Source organism: Antechinus flavipes, chromosome 2, assembly GCF_016432865.1.
Source record: "Antechinus flavipes isolate AdamAnt ecotype Samford, QLD, Australia chromosome 2, AdamAnt_v2, whole genome shotgun sequence".
Lineage (NCBI taxonomy): Eukaryota > Metazoa > Chordata > Mammalia > Dasyuromorphia > Dasyuridae > Antechinus > Antechinus flavipes.
In genome coordinates, this window is record NC_067399.1 from 158,043,493 (window position 1) to 158,065,273 (window position 21,781).

General features: G+C 34.6%; 1 protein-coding gene across 1 annotated transcript in view; it reads right to left on the reverse strand.

The window, feature by feature from the left end:
- The window catches only part of CFAP61 (cilia and flagella associated protein 61), a 344,569-nt gene that overhangs the window by 157,683 nt on the left and 165,105 nt on the right, over positions 1–21,781 (reverse strand). The window contains exon 17 of the mRNA XM_051975854.1: positions 8,932–9,059. Within this exon, the coding sequence (XP_051831814.1) occupies positions 8,932–9,059 (128 nt within the window). The remainder of the gene's footprint in view (positions 1–8,931; positions 9,060–21,781) is intronic.

Consider the following 21,781-nt stretch of genomic DNA (forward strand, 5'->3'; position numbering starts at 1 on the left):
TAAGAAGGAAAAGATAATGATAAATCTTGGAGGGGATGGAGGCAAACTAGGACACTAATGCATTATTTGTAAAGTTGTGAACTGATTTAGCCACTCAGGAGAATAATTTGAAACTATGCCCAAAGGGCTATAAAACTTTACATATCCTTTGATCCAGCTGTGTCTCTACTGGGTCTATATCCCAGGGATCATTAAAGAGGGAAAAGAACCTACATATGCAAAATGTTTGTAGCAGCTTTTTTTGTGGTAGCAAGGACTTGGAAACTGAGTGGATATCCATCAGTTGGGGAATGTCTGAATAAATTATGGTATATGGATATGATGGAATATTATTGTTCTTTAAGAAATCATTAATGAGCTGAATTCAGAAAAGCTTGAAAAGACTTACATGAACTAATACTGAGTGAAGTTAGCAGAATCAGGAGGACATTGCATACAATAACAGCAAGATTATGTGACAATCAACTTTGATAGATTTAGCTCTTCTCAGCAATACAGTGATCCAAAATAATTTCAATAAACTTGGGATGGAAAATATTATCCATATCCAGAAAAAGAACTATGGAGACTGAATGTGGATTGAAGCATATAATTTTCACCTTTTTTTCTTGCTTTTTTTTTCTTGTGATTTTTCCTTTTTATTCTGATTTTTCTTTCATAACATGACAATTATGGAAATATGATTTAAATGATTAAATGTTTAAAATTATTAAAAATGATTTTAAAAGTGATTGTACATGCATAACCTATTTCAAATTGCTTGCTACCTTGGGGAGGAAGGAGATAAAGGAGGAAGAGAGAAAAAATATCTGGAACTCAAAATCTTACAAAAATGAATGTGGAAAACTATGTAATTGGAAAAAATGAAATACTAAAAAATAAAAAATAAAACAAAGAAAGACTGAGTTAATCTGCTTCATTGTTATTTGCTTGCACAATGCCAAATAACCACATAGTCTCAGTTTGGGGAATTTTGCTCAATAGTAGGGGTTATAAAATAAAAACTTTTAACAAAATCAGTATCCTTTTGCAGAAAAACAAGAAAGGCTAGATAAGAGAAGCCAGATAATCAAAGAGTTAGATGGATGGTAGATGTGATGGTTGATAGAAGGAAAAGATAGCAAAAAAAGGAAAAGAAAAGGTGAATGGATAAGGCAGAGGAAGAGAGCAGACTGGTGGAAAAAAGAAAGGGAAAAAATAGAAATGGGGGAAAAGGATGGGTATTCAATCTAAATCCAACATGTATTTCAGACACTTCCTAATAGAAGAGTAATCAAAGCATATGACATAGCAGAGAACCAAAAAAATCCTACAAAGGACAGCTTTGAATACAACATATAATATTGATTATATAGACTTTCTTGAATTAGAAATTTGAATCTTATTTTCTGCTCTGCACATGATAATTTTTTTCCTTTTTTGATTTTTTTATTTTGTATTTAAGTTTTAAATAAGCTAATTAATTTAAAAATATTCTCAAAGGAATTCCAAAGTACTGACAATCATGTGAAAGATTACTCAAGATCGCCAATAAAAGAAAATTAAAACAATTCTAAGATTTCACCTCCCTCCTTTGGTCCATTTTCAGGTTATCTTACACCACAACATTCCATTACTCAGTTTTTCAGCTCTGCACTGGACAGTCTCTGTGTTTGTAATGCTCTGACCTTTCACTTCTGCTTCTCAGCTTTCTTGCTCCCTTAACCAGCTGATGCCTTTCCTTTCCATGTTAGTGTCAAATACCATATATTATATCTTATGTATACTGAGGCAGTTGCATGTTATTTTCCCCACCAGAATCCTTTTATTGGTGAAGGAAACATGAGTTATGGAATGCCACCTACATTTTGATGACTTTAGCTTACAAAGGCCAAGATTTCCATTGCATCCAGGGCCATCTCCAGTCATCCTGATCTATATCTGGCCATTGGATCCCAATGGCTTGAGACCTTGCCCAGCCCTCCCTCATTCAAATCCAATTCACTTGCATTCATGGTGTCATGATCTGCTTGGAGAACAAAGGATAAACAACAAAGCTGTCAGGTTTTGTTAATATTTCTACTAAACCTTTTCCCCGCTTTGTGACAAAGGATAGGTTAGTGGGTAGAGAAAGGGGAATGTGTTTGTCTGTTCCCCAGCTTCTCTAAACCACATGGCTGCAAGTCATTCAGTAAATGGATTCCATAAACTTTCTATCTTGAAAAACATCTTGGCCAAACTAGGGAAAATCATCCTGAAAGTGGAAAATTCAGAATAATTTTAAAATTAGTTTCTATTCTATTCTAAAGTACTTTACTGAGTGCAGTACTTTGCGATAGAAGTTGTTTTTCCAATTAACCCAAATTTCATCTGTGAAATTAGAAATGAGTATTATAATAACAATACCCAATATTTAAAGCTAAACTTTAAAGGCTTGCAAAAATTACCTCATTTGATCCTCACAATAACCCTAAAAAATAGGTACTGTTATCAAAGTAATATTTTATATATATATATATATATATATATATATATATATATATATATATATATGTATATGTATATGTATATATATACTCTTTCCAGCATGATGCACTAGCACCGGTCTCTTCTAGTTCTTAAGTTTTGTGATTCTAATATTAAAAAGAAAAATCACAAGGTTGATGTTAAATCTGTAATATGACTGCTTTGTGTGTGTGTGTATAAATTATAAATTATATATATACAACACATGCACACAAATATGAATGATTTTTATTACCAACCTGACCCAATTAGAAAGTAGACCAGAATCACCAAAGTATGGTGTTGAGATGAATTTTTTCCAGTTTCTTCATTTAATAAATTTTAGTGAGGTTTTGGGAAATTATGTAAATTCCCTCTCAGTTCACAAAGCTTACTGGAAGGAGAACTGGAATAAGAATGTGAGACAATGATACAAATTTCCTAATTCTTGCTCCAATACATTTTCTTTTTTGCTATTAACATGTTGGGGCCTGAGGTATGGAAGGCTATAAGAGAGAAGAAAAGTGAGTACATAAAAAGAATGGAAAGATTATTTTTATCTTAGAGCCATGTGTTATGAAATCTATAGTCTTTGTAAAAAATCTCAGTCACGTGCATTTTTAAGATACTTATCCCCTCCCTTGTGCTTCATATGTGGATTCCTACCTAAGCTGTGGACAACATGGACCTTTTTTTTTTTTTAAAGCATCATTCCCCTCTTGTTCCTCTGGTCCTGTCGCACCTTCTTTGATCCCACATCCTTATCAGTCTTAATTGCATCCTGCTGAGTTCTAAATAATATTGAAATTAGGTTTATATTTATGTGTAGCAACATGGTGTAGTGGATAGAGACAAGGTCTCAGAATGAGGAAGATGGGATCAAATCCTACCTTTGAAATATATTTGTGGACAGAAGCAGCTACACTCAAAGAAAGAACACTGGGAAACGAATATGAATTATCTGCATTTTTGTTTTTCTTCCCGGGTTATTTTTACCTTCTGAATCCAATTCTCCCTGTGCAACAAGAGAACTGTTCGGTTCTGCAAACATATACTGTATCTAGGATATACTGCAACATATCTAACATATATAGGACTGCTTGCCATCTAGGGGAGGGGGTGGAGAGAGGGAGGGGAAAAATCGGAACAGAAATGAGTGCAAGGGATAATGTTGTAAAAAAAAAAAAGTACCCTGGCATGGATTCTGTCAATATAAAGTTATTATTAAATAAAATAAAATAAAATATATATATAAAAAAGAAATATATTTGTGGTGGCGAAGAATTGGAAACTAAGAGGATGTCCATCAAATGGCAATGTATGACTTCACTAGCATAGGGAACTCCTGGTAAGGAAATTCTACCAATCTAACCCAGAACATGAGAAGCTTGTGGTATATGATTGTGAGGGTTGTATTTTAAGAAATGATGAGTAGGATGATAACTGAAAAACTCAAGAAGATTTGTATGAACATACAAATATATATATATACAATATTGTAAAAATGATCAACATGCAAAATTTAGATATTCTGACCAAGGCAATGATCTAAGACAATTCCAGAGGGCTCATGATCAAAAGTGCTATCTATCTCTGGAAGGAAAGAACTGATGAACTCTGAAGGCAGACTAAAACATAATTTTTCACTTTCTTTATTAGTCTTATTTTTTTCTTTGCAATATGGTTAAAATGGCAATGTTTTGAATGATTTCACATGTTAAATTGATATCCTATTGCTTGCCTTATTCCATAAGTAGGGGAGGGCCTGAAAGGAAGGAGAAAATTTGGAATTTGAAATTTTTTAAATGAATGTTTAAAATAAATATATAATAATTTTTAAAAAAGGAAATGTACTGTATTGGTTATCCTGCCATCTGGGGGAGGGGGTGGAGGGAAGGGAGGGAAAAATTGAAACAAAAGGTTTGGCAATTGTCAATGCTGTACAAAAAATAGTCCTAGATAAAAACAAAACAAAACAATGCAAAAAAAAAAACCCGAAATATATGCAAATGTACACAAATACACACACACACACACACACACACACACACACACACACACTGCTTATCATCCACTAACAATCTACTGTTGACTCTTCTTGTCGTGGAGGTGACCCCTGGCTTTGGAAATTTCTACCAAAATAGAAAAGTTCAAATATGTGTCTGTTGTCTGAGGACCAACTAAGCTTTGTCTGGAAAGGCTTATCACTAGAATATTCAGTTGTTCATTTTTCTAGCCACAGCAGCTCATGAGTGACTATCTACCAAAGTGTGGAGGAGTTCTGCTCTAGGGTAGGGCAGGGAATATGCACATCAAAGATCTTTTGAAGTTCTGAAGAATATATGGACCTAGACATGTTCCCTCATTATCTAACAGTACTCTAAAAGTAGAAATGGTATAGTGTTTTACCTTCATGTCTCCAGGGCTTAGAATAGAGTGCGTATGAAACACTTTTTTATACAGGTTTATTGAACTGAACTAAGCAAAGTTGAATTAAATTTATAAGGGATTTTCTTCTGACTGTAAAACATGAGGTCTTTTGTTGTACTTGCTTTGTTACTGGTTTTTTTTTTAAAGGGTCTTCATAGGTAAAATAAAATCATAATCTAGGATTTATGGATAATAGTTGGTTCATTTTAAGAGTTTAATGATTACTTGTCTAGATTAATATGCGCAATCCTAACACTTCTGTGAGGTCCTCCCCCAGAGTTAAAACTGTTAGTTTTAGCAACTGTAGCAAATATGTTTTTATTTGCAGACTATGAGCAATTTTATCTGTGGATAATACTCATAATAACCAATTCCAGTGGTTTATAAGCAAAGTGAGGATTAAAGACCATGATATGACACATGCCTTCATAGACTTCTATTTCTTTACATCTATATAACAATAAAGAATAAATCACATTTTGAAAGCCCATATTTGAACTAGAATATTAAAAAAAAATTATTCATATCAGCTGATATAGCATAGTATTTCCTAACTTGAACAAATTATGTTTTAGATTTTTAAAAACCCTGAATTTGATTTATAATATTTCTAAGAAAAATTGCAGGATAAATAGCAAGCATGAAATGAATAGCGTACAAATACAATATGATATTAGTGATGCTTGTCAAAGATAACATCAAAGAATAATTATTTGAGGAGAAAAGTAGATATGTTGAGACCAGAAAAGCAAAAGATAATATCCCAATTATGTTCACTATAAAGAGAGATTTTCTGACAGGTGTAATATATATAGGGCAGCTCATACCATGTTTAGTGGAAAATAATACACAAAAAGCAAATAAGATCCAAACCTTTTGACTTGCAGATTCCAATACTAGGCATGGGCGTATACCCTAAAGAGGAAACTGACAAAAGAAAGGCTCTGTATACTCCAAAGTATTTACAATACATTTTTTTGTTGTTGTAGCAGAGCTCTTTGTAGTGGGATTGTTTGCTCATTTTTTTTTACTTTGGACTTTATTTGAAGGCTGGATCTGTACACTTCTATAGACAAGGTCTGGGCTGGTCCTGCTGCTGCTTTCCTGGGAGTAAGGGAACATGGGAGGAATGTTGTGATATTCTAGAATCTCAGGGACGGGCTAGAGTTCTGTAATCTTTCAATGATCCAGGGCAGTCTGATTCAGGACAAAATCTAATTGCTGACAGGACTCCTGGTCTGAGCTTTGCAAGTTCTAGGCTCCCTGTTGGTCTGGGATTCCTACGCTGGTTATTTTGTAGGCTTCAGAAAGGGCTATCTGGAACATGGGCCCTGTTCTGCTCCTGGGCTCTAAGCCCTAGTACTGCTGTTTGCTTATGAATTTCTTGGTACATAAAGCCCAGGGCCTTCCACTGCTTTGTACCTAAAACTCCACCTCTGAGTCAGGGCTCCTTAATCTACCCTGGATCGGGGAACCAGATATGGATAATAGGAAAGAAAGCCATCAAATGGCACCTCTTACCCTATTTTCCATGTCTTAGCATGGGTTTGGGATCTCCTCTTATCTTGATACACAGACTCCCTCTGAGCTAGAGTGCTCTCAACCATATGTGTTCATTGCCAAACCCAGTCCCCCAGTATTCACAGACCTTTCTGTCTCCCTATACCAACCTGGGCTGGAAAAGGAACTCACTGATTTTTTTTTCTTAGATTTTTATCTTTTGGATTTGGTCTAGTGTCTTCTAAATCTATCTGGAAGAGTTTCAGTACAAAGGTGCTCAACTGTACTGCTTCTTGGTGGTTTGCCATTATGGCTCCAGTTTATCTTTTTAATTTTTAAAAAAGATTCTTCATCATAAAAGATAGCCCTGGTAGGAAGGAGGAGGAAGGATGTAGGAGAGAAAATCTAGGCAATTTAAAAACAAAAAGACATGAAAAAATTATTGAAAACAAAAAAAAAGATGGAAAGATTAAAGAGTGATTATTCATATTACAAAGAGATTTACCACAAGGTCCTTTTAAATAGTAAGGTCTCCAAGTATGTTTTAAAATACAATTACAATGATAAATATGTGACACAGACATAATTTTTTTTCATTTTCAGGACCTATTAAGCAAAATAAAATGTTCTGGTATTTAAATTCCTTGATTAAATTCTATGTTTTAGCCAGGCATTTGTATTTAAGCCTTTTATTCTCTATCTGAAGAATGAGGGATTTTGTTCATTGTCATAGGAATCTGAACAGTAAAAAGCCATGGAGTGAAGTTGTATTTGGGAGAAGGAGAGTATGTGAAATCATGCCATGAAATAATCTGGTTTTGAAGATAAAATCAATTTTAGTTCCCTTAGGGTGACTGGGGAGTCAGAATGGACTCAGTTTCTTTCCCACTAAACAGCCCTCCTTTTCCCTTGGGAAGGACAAGAGAGGGGAAGGGTAAACAGGGGCTGCAGCTGCTAGAGGCCTATTCATAGGGCTAAGCTCCATAATGTCCTATTGATTCATTAATTTACATATGATGGGTTCAAAAAATAGTAGTCTGACCTCTTTTTATCACCCAGACAGATTATAATGATTATCCAAATCAGAGGCATGATTGATTTTTTAAGTCAGATACTGAGTGTTGGCCTTCTGGGCATTCTTTGGTGACTAAGTAGAACCCATTCATTTTTCTAAGACAATATCTTATTTGGGCTGAAGAGTGGATGGATTCCTACACTGCTCTTGTCATGTTCAAAAATCTGAAAATCCAATGGGACTTGCACCTAGCCCAAAGGGAAACTGTCCTTTAATATCTTACACTAAGGATCAGTTTCTGAGGTACAGAATTCACCTTTCCCCACTCTTTTAATAGGTCATGAACTACATTCCAAAGACTACTTATTTGTCTTAATATTCTTACTATACAATTAAAATTGTTTGAGTATGAGTTGGGTTTGAACAATGTCAATATATTTCCTTCTTTCAATAACTGTGTAGGATCATTTTTCATCATGGTGCTTGAAAAGGTAAGTTTAAATTATGCAGAAAATTAATGAAATATCTTATTTTCTACACGTTGGAAAAATGTTATGGGCTTATGTGTGAGTAAAAAAGAGAAAAGGAAGAAGTGAGGGAGGGGAATGGAATCATTTCTTAGAGAGCACCCCTGCATGGCTAGAACTAGAATGTTTCGATTTTTTCCACTCCCATTCTTCCTCTCAAGAAGAAATATTTGTTCTATATCTTAATCCATCCATCTTTCATGATAATGATGAGATCATTTGACTACTACTGATGATAATCAATGCAGAAGGCTACAAAATCTAGGAATTTTCTTCCCTTCACATGTAATAAATGTATCCTTGTGGAATCAGTAATTCTCTAATACAGAAGAATAAACTTCATTGCTTTTGAAATTCTTTGGACTTCTCCATCATGTCTTCATGCCCAAGGAAACTAATTATGTAAGTGTCATTATTCTGCAAGATCAAATCAGTCTTAGGTGCTCATATCTCATCAGCACACTCTGCCCCTTAATTGGCAGAGCTGTATAAACTACAAAACCTCTATTTAAAAAGGAAGTTGGGCAAAGTGTTCTCCCCATTTCCCAACAGCTACACTGCCCTGCGCCTCCTTTGACTTCTCTATGATTTCAATTAAATTAAATTCAATCATTTGTTAAGCACCTATTATGTCCCAGGCACTGTGCTAAGCATCTACCTTGCTGCTGGGTACCTTCCCCCACTCCGGCTTTTCAGCTTCCTGCTGTGTTGTTTTCCTCCATTCGATTTTTATTTCCATCTCCTGCTCTTAGCACAGTGCCTGGAATCTAGTAGGCACCTAATAAATGTTTATTGAGATAGGCAAACTGAAGTAGCACCTAGAATTTCTGATGTCAAATTCAAGGTTTTTCCCACTATGTCATAGTTTTTAGCAAGAAAATTATTCTGGCCAAGGAAAAAGTTTCATGTTTAGGTATAAGAAGAGAGGTTTTAGTAATTATTAGTATCATTATTACTTTTAAAAAACCAACTTACCAAAAAATCAATGTTTCTAAGAAAGAAATTCCAACATTAGATGCTCCAACAACCACTATTCTGGCATTGATAGTCACTTTGGGCTCTAGCATTAGCTTTCTGTTTGTGTGGTACAAGGCATAAGGTGGCTAGAAGAAAAACAAAACATGGAAAAAATAGTAACTGGAGGGGAAAAGTGACTGATTTGCACCCCAAATGCAATAATTTTATCTTTCAAAATTGGTTAAAATTAATTCAATAATTTCTCAGTTTAACAACAACAAGAGATGCAAAATTGAAATGCAATAGGATTTTTGACTTTATGGAGCTATTTTTCTACTGGGGATTATGACAGAGATACAATGTATATCATATTACCAAAAAAAAAAAAAAACACACACACACACAAGATGAATCTATTAAAGATATGCAATTTTCATTTCTATTTATTTTTACCTAAAAGGAGAAATAAGTTAAACTTTAATCATATTTATATATGGCTTGACACTGCTTAAGTCAGTGAACACATTTCCTAATTAGCATAAGAGGTATCCTAAGGAAAGAGTGGATGTTCTACAACATGAAAGCACTGACAACCTTTGATCTTTTATTCAATTTTAGCATATTGTGACTTATCACCGTTTATGCGATTATTTAAGGGGACTTCTGGATCTTTATTAAGTTTTCACCAAACAGACACTCATAAAAAGTGATTTTTTAAAATTCTGCAAAAGAACAGTGCATTGACAATAATGCCAACAAAACTTTGGTTTGTGTTGCCAGAGAACTTAATATAGGTTCATAGTTTTGTTTTGTTTTGTTTTTTAATAAAATCCAAAGAAATTGGTCTAAGAGTTTCATTTTTTTTTTCATTTCAGGAACTTTTTGTGCTAGGTATTCATGAAATTCAGTAAGATCAGAGACCACATATTAGTAAAGAATCTTTTCTGTTTTCTAATCACTGAGCAGAGTCTGGCTTTTGAAAAAATCTCCACTTGCCATTGTCTTTCTCTTTTTTTATCCACTTCTCTGCAGGAGACACTCAACTTACCTAGAGACTATATCCATTCTAAGGGTAAAAAAAGCAGATAAACAAAATTTTTAAAACAGCCTGAAACCCCAAAAGGCAAATGCCTGTTAGGTCACTAGGAAGCAATTAGGAGATGGGGAGGGAGGAAATCGAGAATGGATAAATCCACTAGTTCTTAACCATACCTCATGGCACATTTCGGACAACAGCAAGTTTTGTCCTACTAAATCAGTCCTTTCACAGATCATCTAGCCAGGAAAGGTTCCAAATGTTAACGACTATAGTCGATTTGGTGGTTAATTTGGGGTGACAGTGCTATTCACTTGCAAATAGACCCCACTGTACAACTCTTCTGCATCCCTATCTAGAACTCCAAAGTTTCCTCCCTCCACTCTCTACTACAAATTTCTACCTTTCATGATCCCTTAGTCTCAGAATTATTTAATGAGACCCCATCATCTCACAGATGAAGAAACTGAAGGCCTACAGTTTGGATCAAACAGCATGGTATTTATTATTAAAAAACCTTTGATATCTGGAAATATGGACTCAAGGATACACAAAAGAAATGCAAAATGTCTAAAAACGAAATCCAAACATGAAAAGAATGCATTACATTTTGAATTTTACTGAATTATTATTAATAGTTTTAACTATGCAGTAAAAAATACAATATCATCAAATAATTACAAAACTCAGTGAAAACTTCCTAGAATAAGTCAAGAAATACTTAAGAAAGTCATATTATATTTATATATTACTATTTCTAAATAGTATGTGACTCATATTGTATGCAATCCCAGTAAGTTTCTAAGGAGTATAGTCCTTTAGCACAAAGCTTCTTTGTGCAATCCCATATGGAGTTATATAACTGAATGTGGGAGTTGTGAAAAATTTAGCAACAATAAAAATTATCAAATATTCCTTCAAGATTTAATTCTTTATGTAAAAATTAACAAGAACATTCATCTCAGTATGCAAATTTGCTGTCATCATTAATAAATAACAAAATTATATAAATATACCAAAGAATTCTTTTAAATAAATTTCTTTATGATTTATTATCAATAAATGTTTGATTTATATACCTATTTTATATCCCTACCTATAACATCTTTTCACCGGAGAAAACCCCCAAGGGGTTGCATAAAAATTTCTTTGAGGAAAAGAAGTTGTGAGTAGAAAAAGTTTAAAAAGCCTTGCTTTAGCAGATGCAACCAATATATTCTGACCAGCTTTGTGTTTTGGCTGCTTAGAATAAGGGAGGTTGAAAAACACATATGTTGATATGAACAGTTTCTTCAAAAGCATCTAGTCCAAGTTTAATTAACATAGTGAAAATGTAAACAACTAAATGGGGGCTAGAGGTCAGAATCCAATGCTCCTTAAAGAAAGGGATGCCTTAGTCTATTTCCTTCTGTTATGCTGTGTTCCAAAAGTGTGCTCCCACAATAAAAAAAAATGGAACAGTAATGTAATTCACTGGTTAAGAATTATATCTAATTTATGAAACAGCTCCTATATCAATGATACAAAGACAGCATATGAGTAGAACATAAGTTTTTTGTTCTTCACACAATAGCTTTAGCACCAACAGCTGTCATGCTTCTAAAATCACCTTTCTAACAGCTAAGTACACTAACTGTCCGCAGGGAGTTCAGAATTAGGTAGATTGGTCCCATAATACTACTGTATTTTAACGAAAATGTCAGGACAAATGACTATATGTTTCCCAGAGGAGTAATCTGACATCATAATGCTTTGCAATCAACTTAATTCTGTACTCTATCTTTAATTAAAAGAATATTTGTTACCAAGTATGATAAAGTGACTAAATGACAATCTAGTTATTAAACTCTAAATTTTCTTTTGTTATTTTAGATTTTAAATGTTTCAAAACTCACCATTTTGAAAGCTTCTGCTTTTTGTCACTTTATTATTTTTTTTCTACATACAGGGTAGAGAGATGCTTCAGTGGTAAATGCTAATTAAAGTGACTCCATCACCAGAACAGTACCGGCCTATTTTGTACATGAGCAGTTTGTTCTATCTAGTATAAAAGAAGACAGAACACTTTACCTCCTCTCTAGTGTTGCCTCAACACCCAGGTTGTAAAGACAGGAGAAAGTTAGCTTTTTTCCATTACTCTGCTTGTGTCTATAGTCAAAAGATTCTCAGACTGCAGATCTCACTGTTAGTAAACTTTAAATCTGAAAGATCTAATTTTTAGTAGGCTCCACTTAACACTAAAAACCTATGGATTTTTCATTATTGCATTATTTTACTGATAGGAACAGTATATTAAGCATGAAAAAAATGTCAGTGATAAAGTTTGTGGGATATTTTGTAAATTACCAAATCAAGCATTAGTACATATAATGAGGGCCTTCAAAAAAAATGCCATATAGATGGAATAAAGTAAAAAGAAGGATTTCTGATTCTGTCTTTCTAAGAAAAACCACAGCAGCAATTTGAGTAAGGGAGAGTGTTTAAAAGTCGAATTCAACAGCAAAGATTCATAAAAAGGCCAATAGCATGGGTAAGTTGACATTTTAAATTTTAAATGTATCTGCCTTAAGATTGATAAAAATACAAATCACAAATTTTTGTGTGAAGGGAGAAAAAGGATAAGTGAAAAATTCAAATCAGGCCTGGAAGAAGAGAATCAAGTTGAGTTGGAAGAATCAATGCCTATGATAAACAATAAATCCATACTATATAATTACATCAAATCCCTCATGACTAGAGGGAAATCCTTTTGCTCATAAAATGTAGGAGTTGGGAGGAACTTTGGGGGCCATACTGTCAACCGTCTATGTGAAAAATAATTTTCAATAAAATATACCTGTTAACACACTTAACTTCTGCTTAAAGGCTTCCATGAAGGGGAAAAGCCTTGATCTCTTGAGGCAGCCAATTCCACTTTCATAAAATAAGAGTTTGAAGGGACTTTTCAGGTCATGGAATCCAATGACATTTTTAAATTTTTCAGATAAGAAAAAATAAAGATTATAGAAGTATAGAAGTGACTTTTCTATAGTTAGAGAGGTTGTAAGTAGCTGATCTGGAATTGGAATTGAGTTTACTTAACCTAGATGCTATGTGCTTTCCATTATGCCATGTCTCTTTCCATAGAGGGCAGATCTTTTCCCTGATATTACACCTAGATTTCCTGACTTACAACTTCCTGAATCTGTTGGTTCTACCTTTAGAACCTTCTCTACATGAGAGCCCTTCAAATACTTGAAAAAGCTATCATATCTTCTATTCCCTTCTCCCCCCCCATCTCCATCCTTCCCCCTTCCCCATTTTCAGTCTCTTCCAGGATAACTGTGCCCAGTTCTTTCAACTGATCTTATATGTCACAGATGCGTCTCTTCACCATTTCATTTATCCTGTTTTAAAAACCAAACATTTTATCAATGCAGTTCTTATACCATAGCTCTCAGATACAAATCCAATAACTGAATTCAATTCTCTGGATGAGTTCTGAGGAATGTAGAGTACAGTAAAACTATCATTTCTCTGTTCTGAATGTTCTGAAGACATAATATAGCCCCAGATCATACCAAGTTTTGAGAGGCTAGATCACATCAATATTAAGTTTGCACTCCACTAAACTTACAAATTTTTACTGAACCATTTTCTACTTAAGTCACCCCCAACTTATATCTGAGAAGTTGGTTATTTGTATCAATGTGCAGTACTTTAATATTATATTTAATCTTATTAGATTCAGCCCAGTGTTCTAGTCCACCAAGATCCTTTTGCAACCTGGCTCTACTCTGTTAGTTATTCCTCTTAACCTTTGTGTCAGTTGCAAATTTGATAAGTATATCATTTATGTCTTTAATCAAGGCATTGACAAAAATATTAAACAACATCTGAACTTCTCCACTGGAGACCTTCTGCCACACAGACAGTGAGCCACTAAAAACTATGGACTGAGTTCAGCTATCAAACAAGTTCTAAATCCTTTTGATTGTAGTATTATCTGATCCATACCTTTCTATCTTCTTCACAAGGTTAGCATGAAATACTTTTTAGCTTAGCTAAAATCTAGATAAAGTGGATTCACAGCATTTTTCTCATCTATTAATTTAGCAATCCTATCCAAAAGGAAACAAAATGGTTCTTATTGAAGGCCCCCTATATTAACTCATTTGACAACAACCTGTTATTATTCCTATTTTACAGATAAGGAATATGACTTCCTGGTCATTTGACCAGTCAAACGGAGGAATAGATATTATCTCTGATTTCTGCAACTTCTCATACCTTCCCAAAATCAAAATTTAGTGCCAAAGATAATGCAATTTCACTGTTTCCAGATGCTCTAGAAGTAAAACAAAAACAAAACAACAACAACAACAACAACAACAAAAACCACTATCACCATAAACTGATTCCTCTTCCTAAGCTCATGCAGAATGCTCTCTCCCTCTTCCTCCCCAGTTAGTAACAGAGAGACTACACTAAAACTTGATTCATGGGCTTGCAACAAAAGCCAACCTCACATCTTAGTTCCCATTCCTCTAGGGCCAGGGATATCTATTTGAGATCTAGACTAGAAGTTTGCTGGAGCCATGACAGCCAGCTCTATGCAGAAATGAAAAACAGAGGAATTCCTCATCTCTGCTCTCCCCAAAACCTTAGAGATAAAAATTCCAAGTGACAGAAATCAACTCTGACTGCATTTACACCTAGGTGGAAATGCTCTGAACTTTTGGGAGTGAAGAGTGACATTCTAAGCCTGAAAGAACTAGGCATTCATTTAGGGCCAGTTCTATCTCCTAAAAGTAACTTGACATGGAGACACCGAATTGCCCAATATGGGAGCAGGCTGAGATGTTCTGAGATCCAGCTAGCAGGGAAACCACCAAAGGAGAAAGTCAGAAAGTAAACAGAGAAGAAAATAAAGGAGGGAAAAAATATTGAAATTAATAAAGATCTTGGGAAAAAGAAAATCCAAAGACTTTGAATATAAGATAAATCAACAAAGAAAACATTAACAGCAGAAGGAAATGTGGGCTCCAGATCTAATAATGGCATTAGGTATCTATGAATAAAATAGTGCAAAACAAAAAGAAAAGGTCCAACATTTGGTGAGACAGAGACCCTGTGGAATTTGAGGAAAACATGGAACCTCAACATACTGTTCCCAAGTGGTTCAAAAAAGAAATGAAGATTATAAAATTAGAATTTATGCTTTGCACAGCAAAAATAATTAGCAGGATAGAAAAATTTGAATCTGCAATTGTCTCACCAAGGAAACAAAAGAAGGAACAAGTAATTGGGAATGCAAATACATAGAAGTGAAGGACAATCTAGAGAAATAAAAAGAGAAGATAAAAAGAGAAATTTAAAAACAATATTAAAAGAAAGTATGCTCTCCATTCAAGCAAAATTATTGATCACAAGGACATATGTAGAGACAACCCAAGGATCATAGATCTCCCAGAAGAATATGACAAGTCAAAAAGAAAATCTGAATGCTATAAAGCAAGAAATAATACAAGAAAACTATCTAAAACTTCTGAATACAGAAAATTAAATACCAATGGAAAAAATTCATAAATTACTTCCAGAAAAATAACCAAGAATACAAACTCCAAGATACATATGAAGCACTGAGAGATTACATGAGAGTTATACAGTTAATGTTTGAGACAGGACATTTCTGACTTCAAGTTTAGTTATATAACCACAATTCCTTCAAGTTGCCTTCTAATAACTGCTTCTCTTTCTCTATGTTTACCACCAATCTATTCCCTGTAAAATGGATAGTAAGGCACTGTCATCTCCTAGCACAAGAATTAAAAAGCTTCACCAATCTCTGTCCTTTATTTGTCTTTATGACTGGCCATGAGTTCATTACTTTGGGGTTTCCTATCTTATCAATAACATAAATATTATTTCTAGGTCTTCAAATCTACTAGTTTTGATTCTTGAAAAATTATTTTTGGCTATAGTTTAAAGGAGAAGAGATTTAAAAAGTATCCTGTACAAACATGAATCAGATATGGAAGAGAGAGTTTTATTCTTACATAAAAGAAAATACTAAGTAATAAATTATAGAATAATTAGTGAATAATATTTGAATTTTATTGAAACAGTCACTTCCTTTTTGCTGAAGTCCTCAAGATGTGCCCCCTTGGTTGGTTGGTTGCTGTCCTTAATGACATTGCTATGTTGGAATCAAAACACAATGTGTCTGACTGTGGCTGATTAGATCAATATGAGCTTGAAGGCTCTACCCAAGTTGGGCACAACTAGTCCATAGGAATGTTTGGAGTGGAAGTGTCTCTAAATTTGTGCATCTCATATTTCTTTTGAGCTATCACAAATTTGCTCATAGAGCACAGCCCCTTCTCTGATGAGGGCATGCTACGCTGGTTTGTCCTATGTTGGGGTCTCCCACGTCTCACCATCGATTCCCAAGTCTTTCAGAGAAATCTTGAGAGTGTCCTTGTTTCCCCTTTCTACTGGGATCTTCGTAGAGCTAAGAATCCATGTCTAGTCTGTTTTTAACTCTCCAAATATTTATCAACTTTTCTATGAGTGCTGCTATAATGTGTGTGTGTGTGTGTGTGTGTATATATATAATGTATATTATTACCATAATGTCTATGGTAATAATGGGAAGTCTTACAGAGCTCCAAAGTTCATGAGATCCTCCTCCAGTCAATGTTAAGAGTAAAGGGAGATGGAAACTCCCTTCCTGTGCTCAGGCCCAGAAGTTTTTTCCTGCCTCCTCCAAATGATTACTTCTCAGGGCAATTAGCTGGAATGCTCTCTTCCCATTTGCTATTCACTGGTACTTACTATTCAATTTCCCACCAGTCTGCTATTTTCTTGAAAACTGACAAGGAAAGATCAAGTTTCCTCATCCAACTGGAGCCACTTAGAATACTCTTTCTAAGCAGTTACTCCAATTCAGCTAATGCCTCATCAGAAAAACTTAATTTGTTCAAGGCCTTTTCACTTAGTTGAAAATGCCTTTGATTGATTTGATTCATTTAAAAGGTAGATAGCACTTTGCCACTGACTTTAGGTGGGGTGGATAATTTGATTGATTTATTCAGTTGATCCATCCTTACACAAGACAAGAAGTTAGCTGTTTTGCTTTTGACATAAACAGCATTAATACATAATTAGATAACTGAAGTTCCCAAACAAAACTATATAATTTTTCTATGCTGGGCTTGTGATCTGGTTTCCAAACTCATCTATTTTTTTTTTCCTTTTTGGCCAGTTAGTCTGTAGTATACTCTAATGACGAAGATCACTTGTTTCTGCTTCCTTTTCCTTCCAATGGATATCTTGCTATATATCCTGGATTTTCTCAAATGATTATACTTTCTTAATTAAAAATGCTACCTCCACCACAGAAATCTAAATCCCATTTTCAAACACCATCTTCTTTGCAAAATTAAATTTTCTCTCCTGCATCCCTTAACTTTAATGGGCAACAGTGAGGAATAGATAATTTTTGATTGACCCATACCACTTTTTATAATGATTGTTCCAAATATTTTTCTTTTTTCAAGCTTCCAACTCCTGTCCCATCACCCTGGACAATTAATCTCTTAATTTAAGTGAGACTAAAGCTATTTAAATGAACTTTCTTATTTCTTCTTCATATCCAAAATTTTTCTGTCTCAAAAGTATAAGGTGGCTTTCCTCTCATTCAGAGTTAATCACTTCTTCTGTGTCCTTGCTACATTCTTCACTGATCATTCTTACTCTCTCTGTTTCAATCTCCTTCTTCTTCCTAGTTTCTATTCTCTGTCTCCAGTCATGTTTAGGTTTCTTCCATCCTTCAAACAAAAAAAAAAAAAAAACAAGGCCTTTTTTGATTCTCCTACTTCCATAAATTATCATCCTGTACTTCTCTTCCCTTTCATAGGCAAAGCATTGGGAAAATGTATTCTATAACATATTGTCTCCACTTTCTCACATTTACTTCTCAATTTCTTGTAATCGAGAGCCTATTTTTACTATTTTCTTGAAACTACTATATTCAAGGTCACCAATAATTTTTTATTTCAACCCAACTTAACACACCTGCTCCTTTTTATCCACTCCACTACCATACTAGTGTAAGACCAGTCTCCTAAGTAGGCTTCCCCCCTTACATGTAAGGTAGTATACTGTGGTGGGTAGAGTGATGGACTTAGTGTCAGTAGCATTTGACTACTTTAATCTGGAAAAGCGACAATTTCTCTGGACCATATTTTTCTCATCTATAAAAGGAAGGGATTGGACTCTGGTGTCTAAATTCTAGAGCTTCTTCCATGTCCAAATCTTTGATTCTCTAATTCATACCACTGCCAAAGCATCCTTTCTGATGCAGATTATCTGCTCTTTTGTCTTTTCTGTTCCCTAATGCCTGTGGAACAAAATTCAACCTTCCTAAACATGGTATCCCAAACCATTAATAATCTGGCTCCAACATTCCTTTTCAGTTTTATTTCATTCTATCCTTCTCCACAAATTATGTTTTGTCAGACTAAATGAACCAATTTTTAAAGTTTGTTTTAATCTATCCTACTTCTGTGAAATTACACACAGTCTTTCTATTTCTGGAACAGACTCCTTCCATCCTTGAAATTTCATCCTTCCAATCTCAAGCTCAAGAGCCACCTTCTCTTTGAAGCTTTCTCTGATCCTCTCAGCTACAAGTAATCCCTTTGTCCCTGAATCTCTCATGGACAACTCACATATATAATGAATCTTAAATTGGGTCTGATCTATTTGTGAATATTATCCCTTTAGTATATCTTAACTTGCTTTAAGGTAGGAATTGTATTATTTTAATCCTTGTTTCCTCAGCAGCTAGTCATTTTAGCACCTTTAATATGATTGAATTGAATTATCTATGTTTAATAGGGGAAAAAGGAGAAATAATTTCTAAGCATGGTTAATCTTATGCCATAAGTACATATGTTTTATTAAAGGAAATTTAACTATGTAAACTGAAGTTAAATTAAAGTCATTGAATAAATCAGATAATGAATGTTTATTAAGTGCTCATTATATATGTCAAGCACTATCCTAGGCACTGGAGATATAAAGACAAAAAAGAAAAGAAAAAGAAAAAAGAAAAAGAACTATCCTGTTTTCAAAGAGCTTATATGCTATTGGGGGAAACACCATGTATATATAAGAGAATGTAGCCATGGCCAGTCCTATTACATAGGAACAGAATAGATACAAGCTAATTTTGAGGGAGCGGGACAGGACTAACACGAGAAAATCAGAAAAGACCATGTAGAAATTAGTATTTGAGCTGAGTCTTGAAGTAATAACATGTATTAGCATAAATCAGTTATTGAAGTTTAATTATCTGACATGTAAAAATCTTATTTATATTTTATTTAAAAAGTACTTTATTTGATAAACTATCCTCCAGTGAAATGTTGTCCAGATCTATCTCGAAATTATATATACGATTTCTTGACACTTATAACAACAGAGTTGACTTTGTTCAATGATCATTTGATTAAGATCAATTAAGGCAAAAGTAAGGAAATTTATGCTTGTCATCATAAGAAAAGATGTCTAGCACAGAATCAAAATATATGAGGGATTTTCTACAAATGTTGAGAGACTCCAGTTCCTCTCAGTTGTGGATGGCTTTGAATCAAACCTCAGAACACTGTAGAACTTCCTAAATAAAATCCATAATCACTCAAAAGTGGACTCACCATCCATGCTGGAAAGAAACAACTGGATAAAGAATGCCTTTTGTTCAGACTATGCTATATTAATGGATGGACAGTCTGTAGAGATGTTCTGTTAGATTGGTCACTATTTGTCAGATTATATTGATGAAATGGACAATTGATTGGCAGAGGAATAAATTAGAGAGAAACAAACCATTGTATGAAAAATTAAGCATGACCCTGTTTCTTTCTGAAGTAGAGGCCCATTTTTAAACAATATGGTTCTTGTAGTGAAGCCATATAACATGGAACCTCACAGTCTCAGAAAAATTAAAAGTGCAAATTACTCAGAAGCGACAATGAGGAATGTGGTAGGCACGAGTAGTTTACAACATATTATCAATGAAAAACTGTGGCACAAAGGAAAATGTGGCAAAAAAAAATGTCATCAGAGATGTGTGACCACAAAAGGAGATGAATCAATCATGATGTTCATAGGAGCTGGAAAGAGCCTTAAAGATCTTTTAGTCCAACCTCTTCTTTTTATAAAGGAAGAAATGGAGGCTGTTAATGATTAATCAAGGTGGGGCTAGAAGGAAAGAATTAGCAACTGCTGGAATCTGAAAAGGTTTCCTATATGTAGAGGCACCCAAGCTGAGCTTTGCAGGAAACTACTGATTCTATGGTGCAGTGACCCCAGGCATAGCTCGTAAGCCATTACTGATTCAGTGTTGTCCAACTTTTCATGATCCCATTTGGGGTTTTCTTGGCAGAGACACTAGACTAGTTGCCATTTCCTTCCCCAGCTCATTTTACAGATGAAGAAACTGAGGCAAACAGGATTAAATGACTTGCCTAAGGTCAGTAAGTGTCCTAGGGCAGATTTGAACTCAGGAAGAGGAGATTTTCTAATATGCAGACCTGGTGCTCTATCCACTATACCACCTAAGTCTCTTAACTTTGCTGCCTCAGTTCCTCTATAAAAATGAACTGCAGAAGGAAACAGCAAATCATTCCAGTATCTTTGATAAGAAAATTCCAAACCAAGAAAATAGACACAACTGAAATGACTCAACAACTCAAGGTCATATAGTAAGTGATAAAGCTGGGATATGAACTCAGTTTCCCTGACTAAAAATGGAGAATGTTTTTCACTAAATTACCATTTGTTCCATTGGTATCCATGGACATTTGAGAGAGGAAATAGCTTGTTAGATGGATGCCCTGGGGAGAACTTACAGGAGAGCATAGGACAAGAGTCTATCAAGAAAATAAGATAGCATGGATGGATTTTGATGAGCAATGAGAGGTAATATCCATATCTTATTGATATGGGTAATATCGGTATCAATAAGATCACTGATCCATCAAAGTATTAAAGCATCTTTTGCTATCAAACTGTGCATACCCTTTGATCCAGCAGTGTTTCTACTGGGCTTATACCCTAAAGAGATACTAAAGAAGGGAAAGGGACCTGTATGTGCCAAAATGTTTGTGGCAGCCCTGCTTATAGTGGCTAGAAGCTGGAAAATGAAAGGATGCCCATCAATTGGAGAATGGTTGAGTAAATTGTGGTATATGAACGTTATGGAATATTATTGTTCTGTAAGGAATGACCAGCAGGATGAATACAGAGAGGACTGGCAAGACTTACATGAACTGATGCTAAGTGAAATGAGCAGAACCAGGAGATCATTATATACCTCAACAACGATATTGTTTGAGGATGTATTCTGATGGAAGTGGATCTCTTTGATAAAGAGAGCTAATTCAGTTTCAATTGATCAAGGATGGGCAGAAGCAGCTACACCTAAAGAAAGAACACTGGGAAATGAATATAAACTGCTTGCATTTTTGTTTTTCTTCCCGGGTTATTTATACCTTCTGAATCCAATTCTCCCTGTGCAACAAGAAAACTGTTTGGTTCTGCACACATATTTTGTATCTAGGATATACTGTAACCTATTTAACATGTAAAGGACTGCTTGCCATCTGGGGAAGGGGGTGGAGGGAGGAAGGGGGAAAATCGGAACAGAAGTGAGTGCAAGGGATAATGCTGTAAAAAATTACCCTGGCATGGATTCTATCAATAAAAAGTTGTTTAAAAAAAAATTAAAAACAAAGCATCTTTTGCACACTTTGCAGGCATTTTTATGAGTGTTTCTTTCCCTCC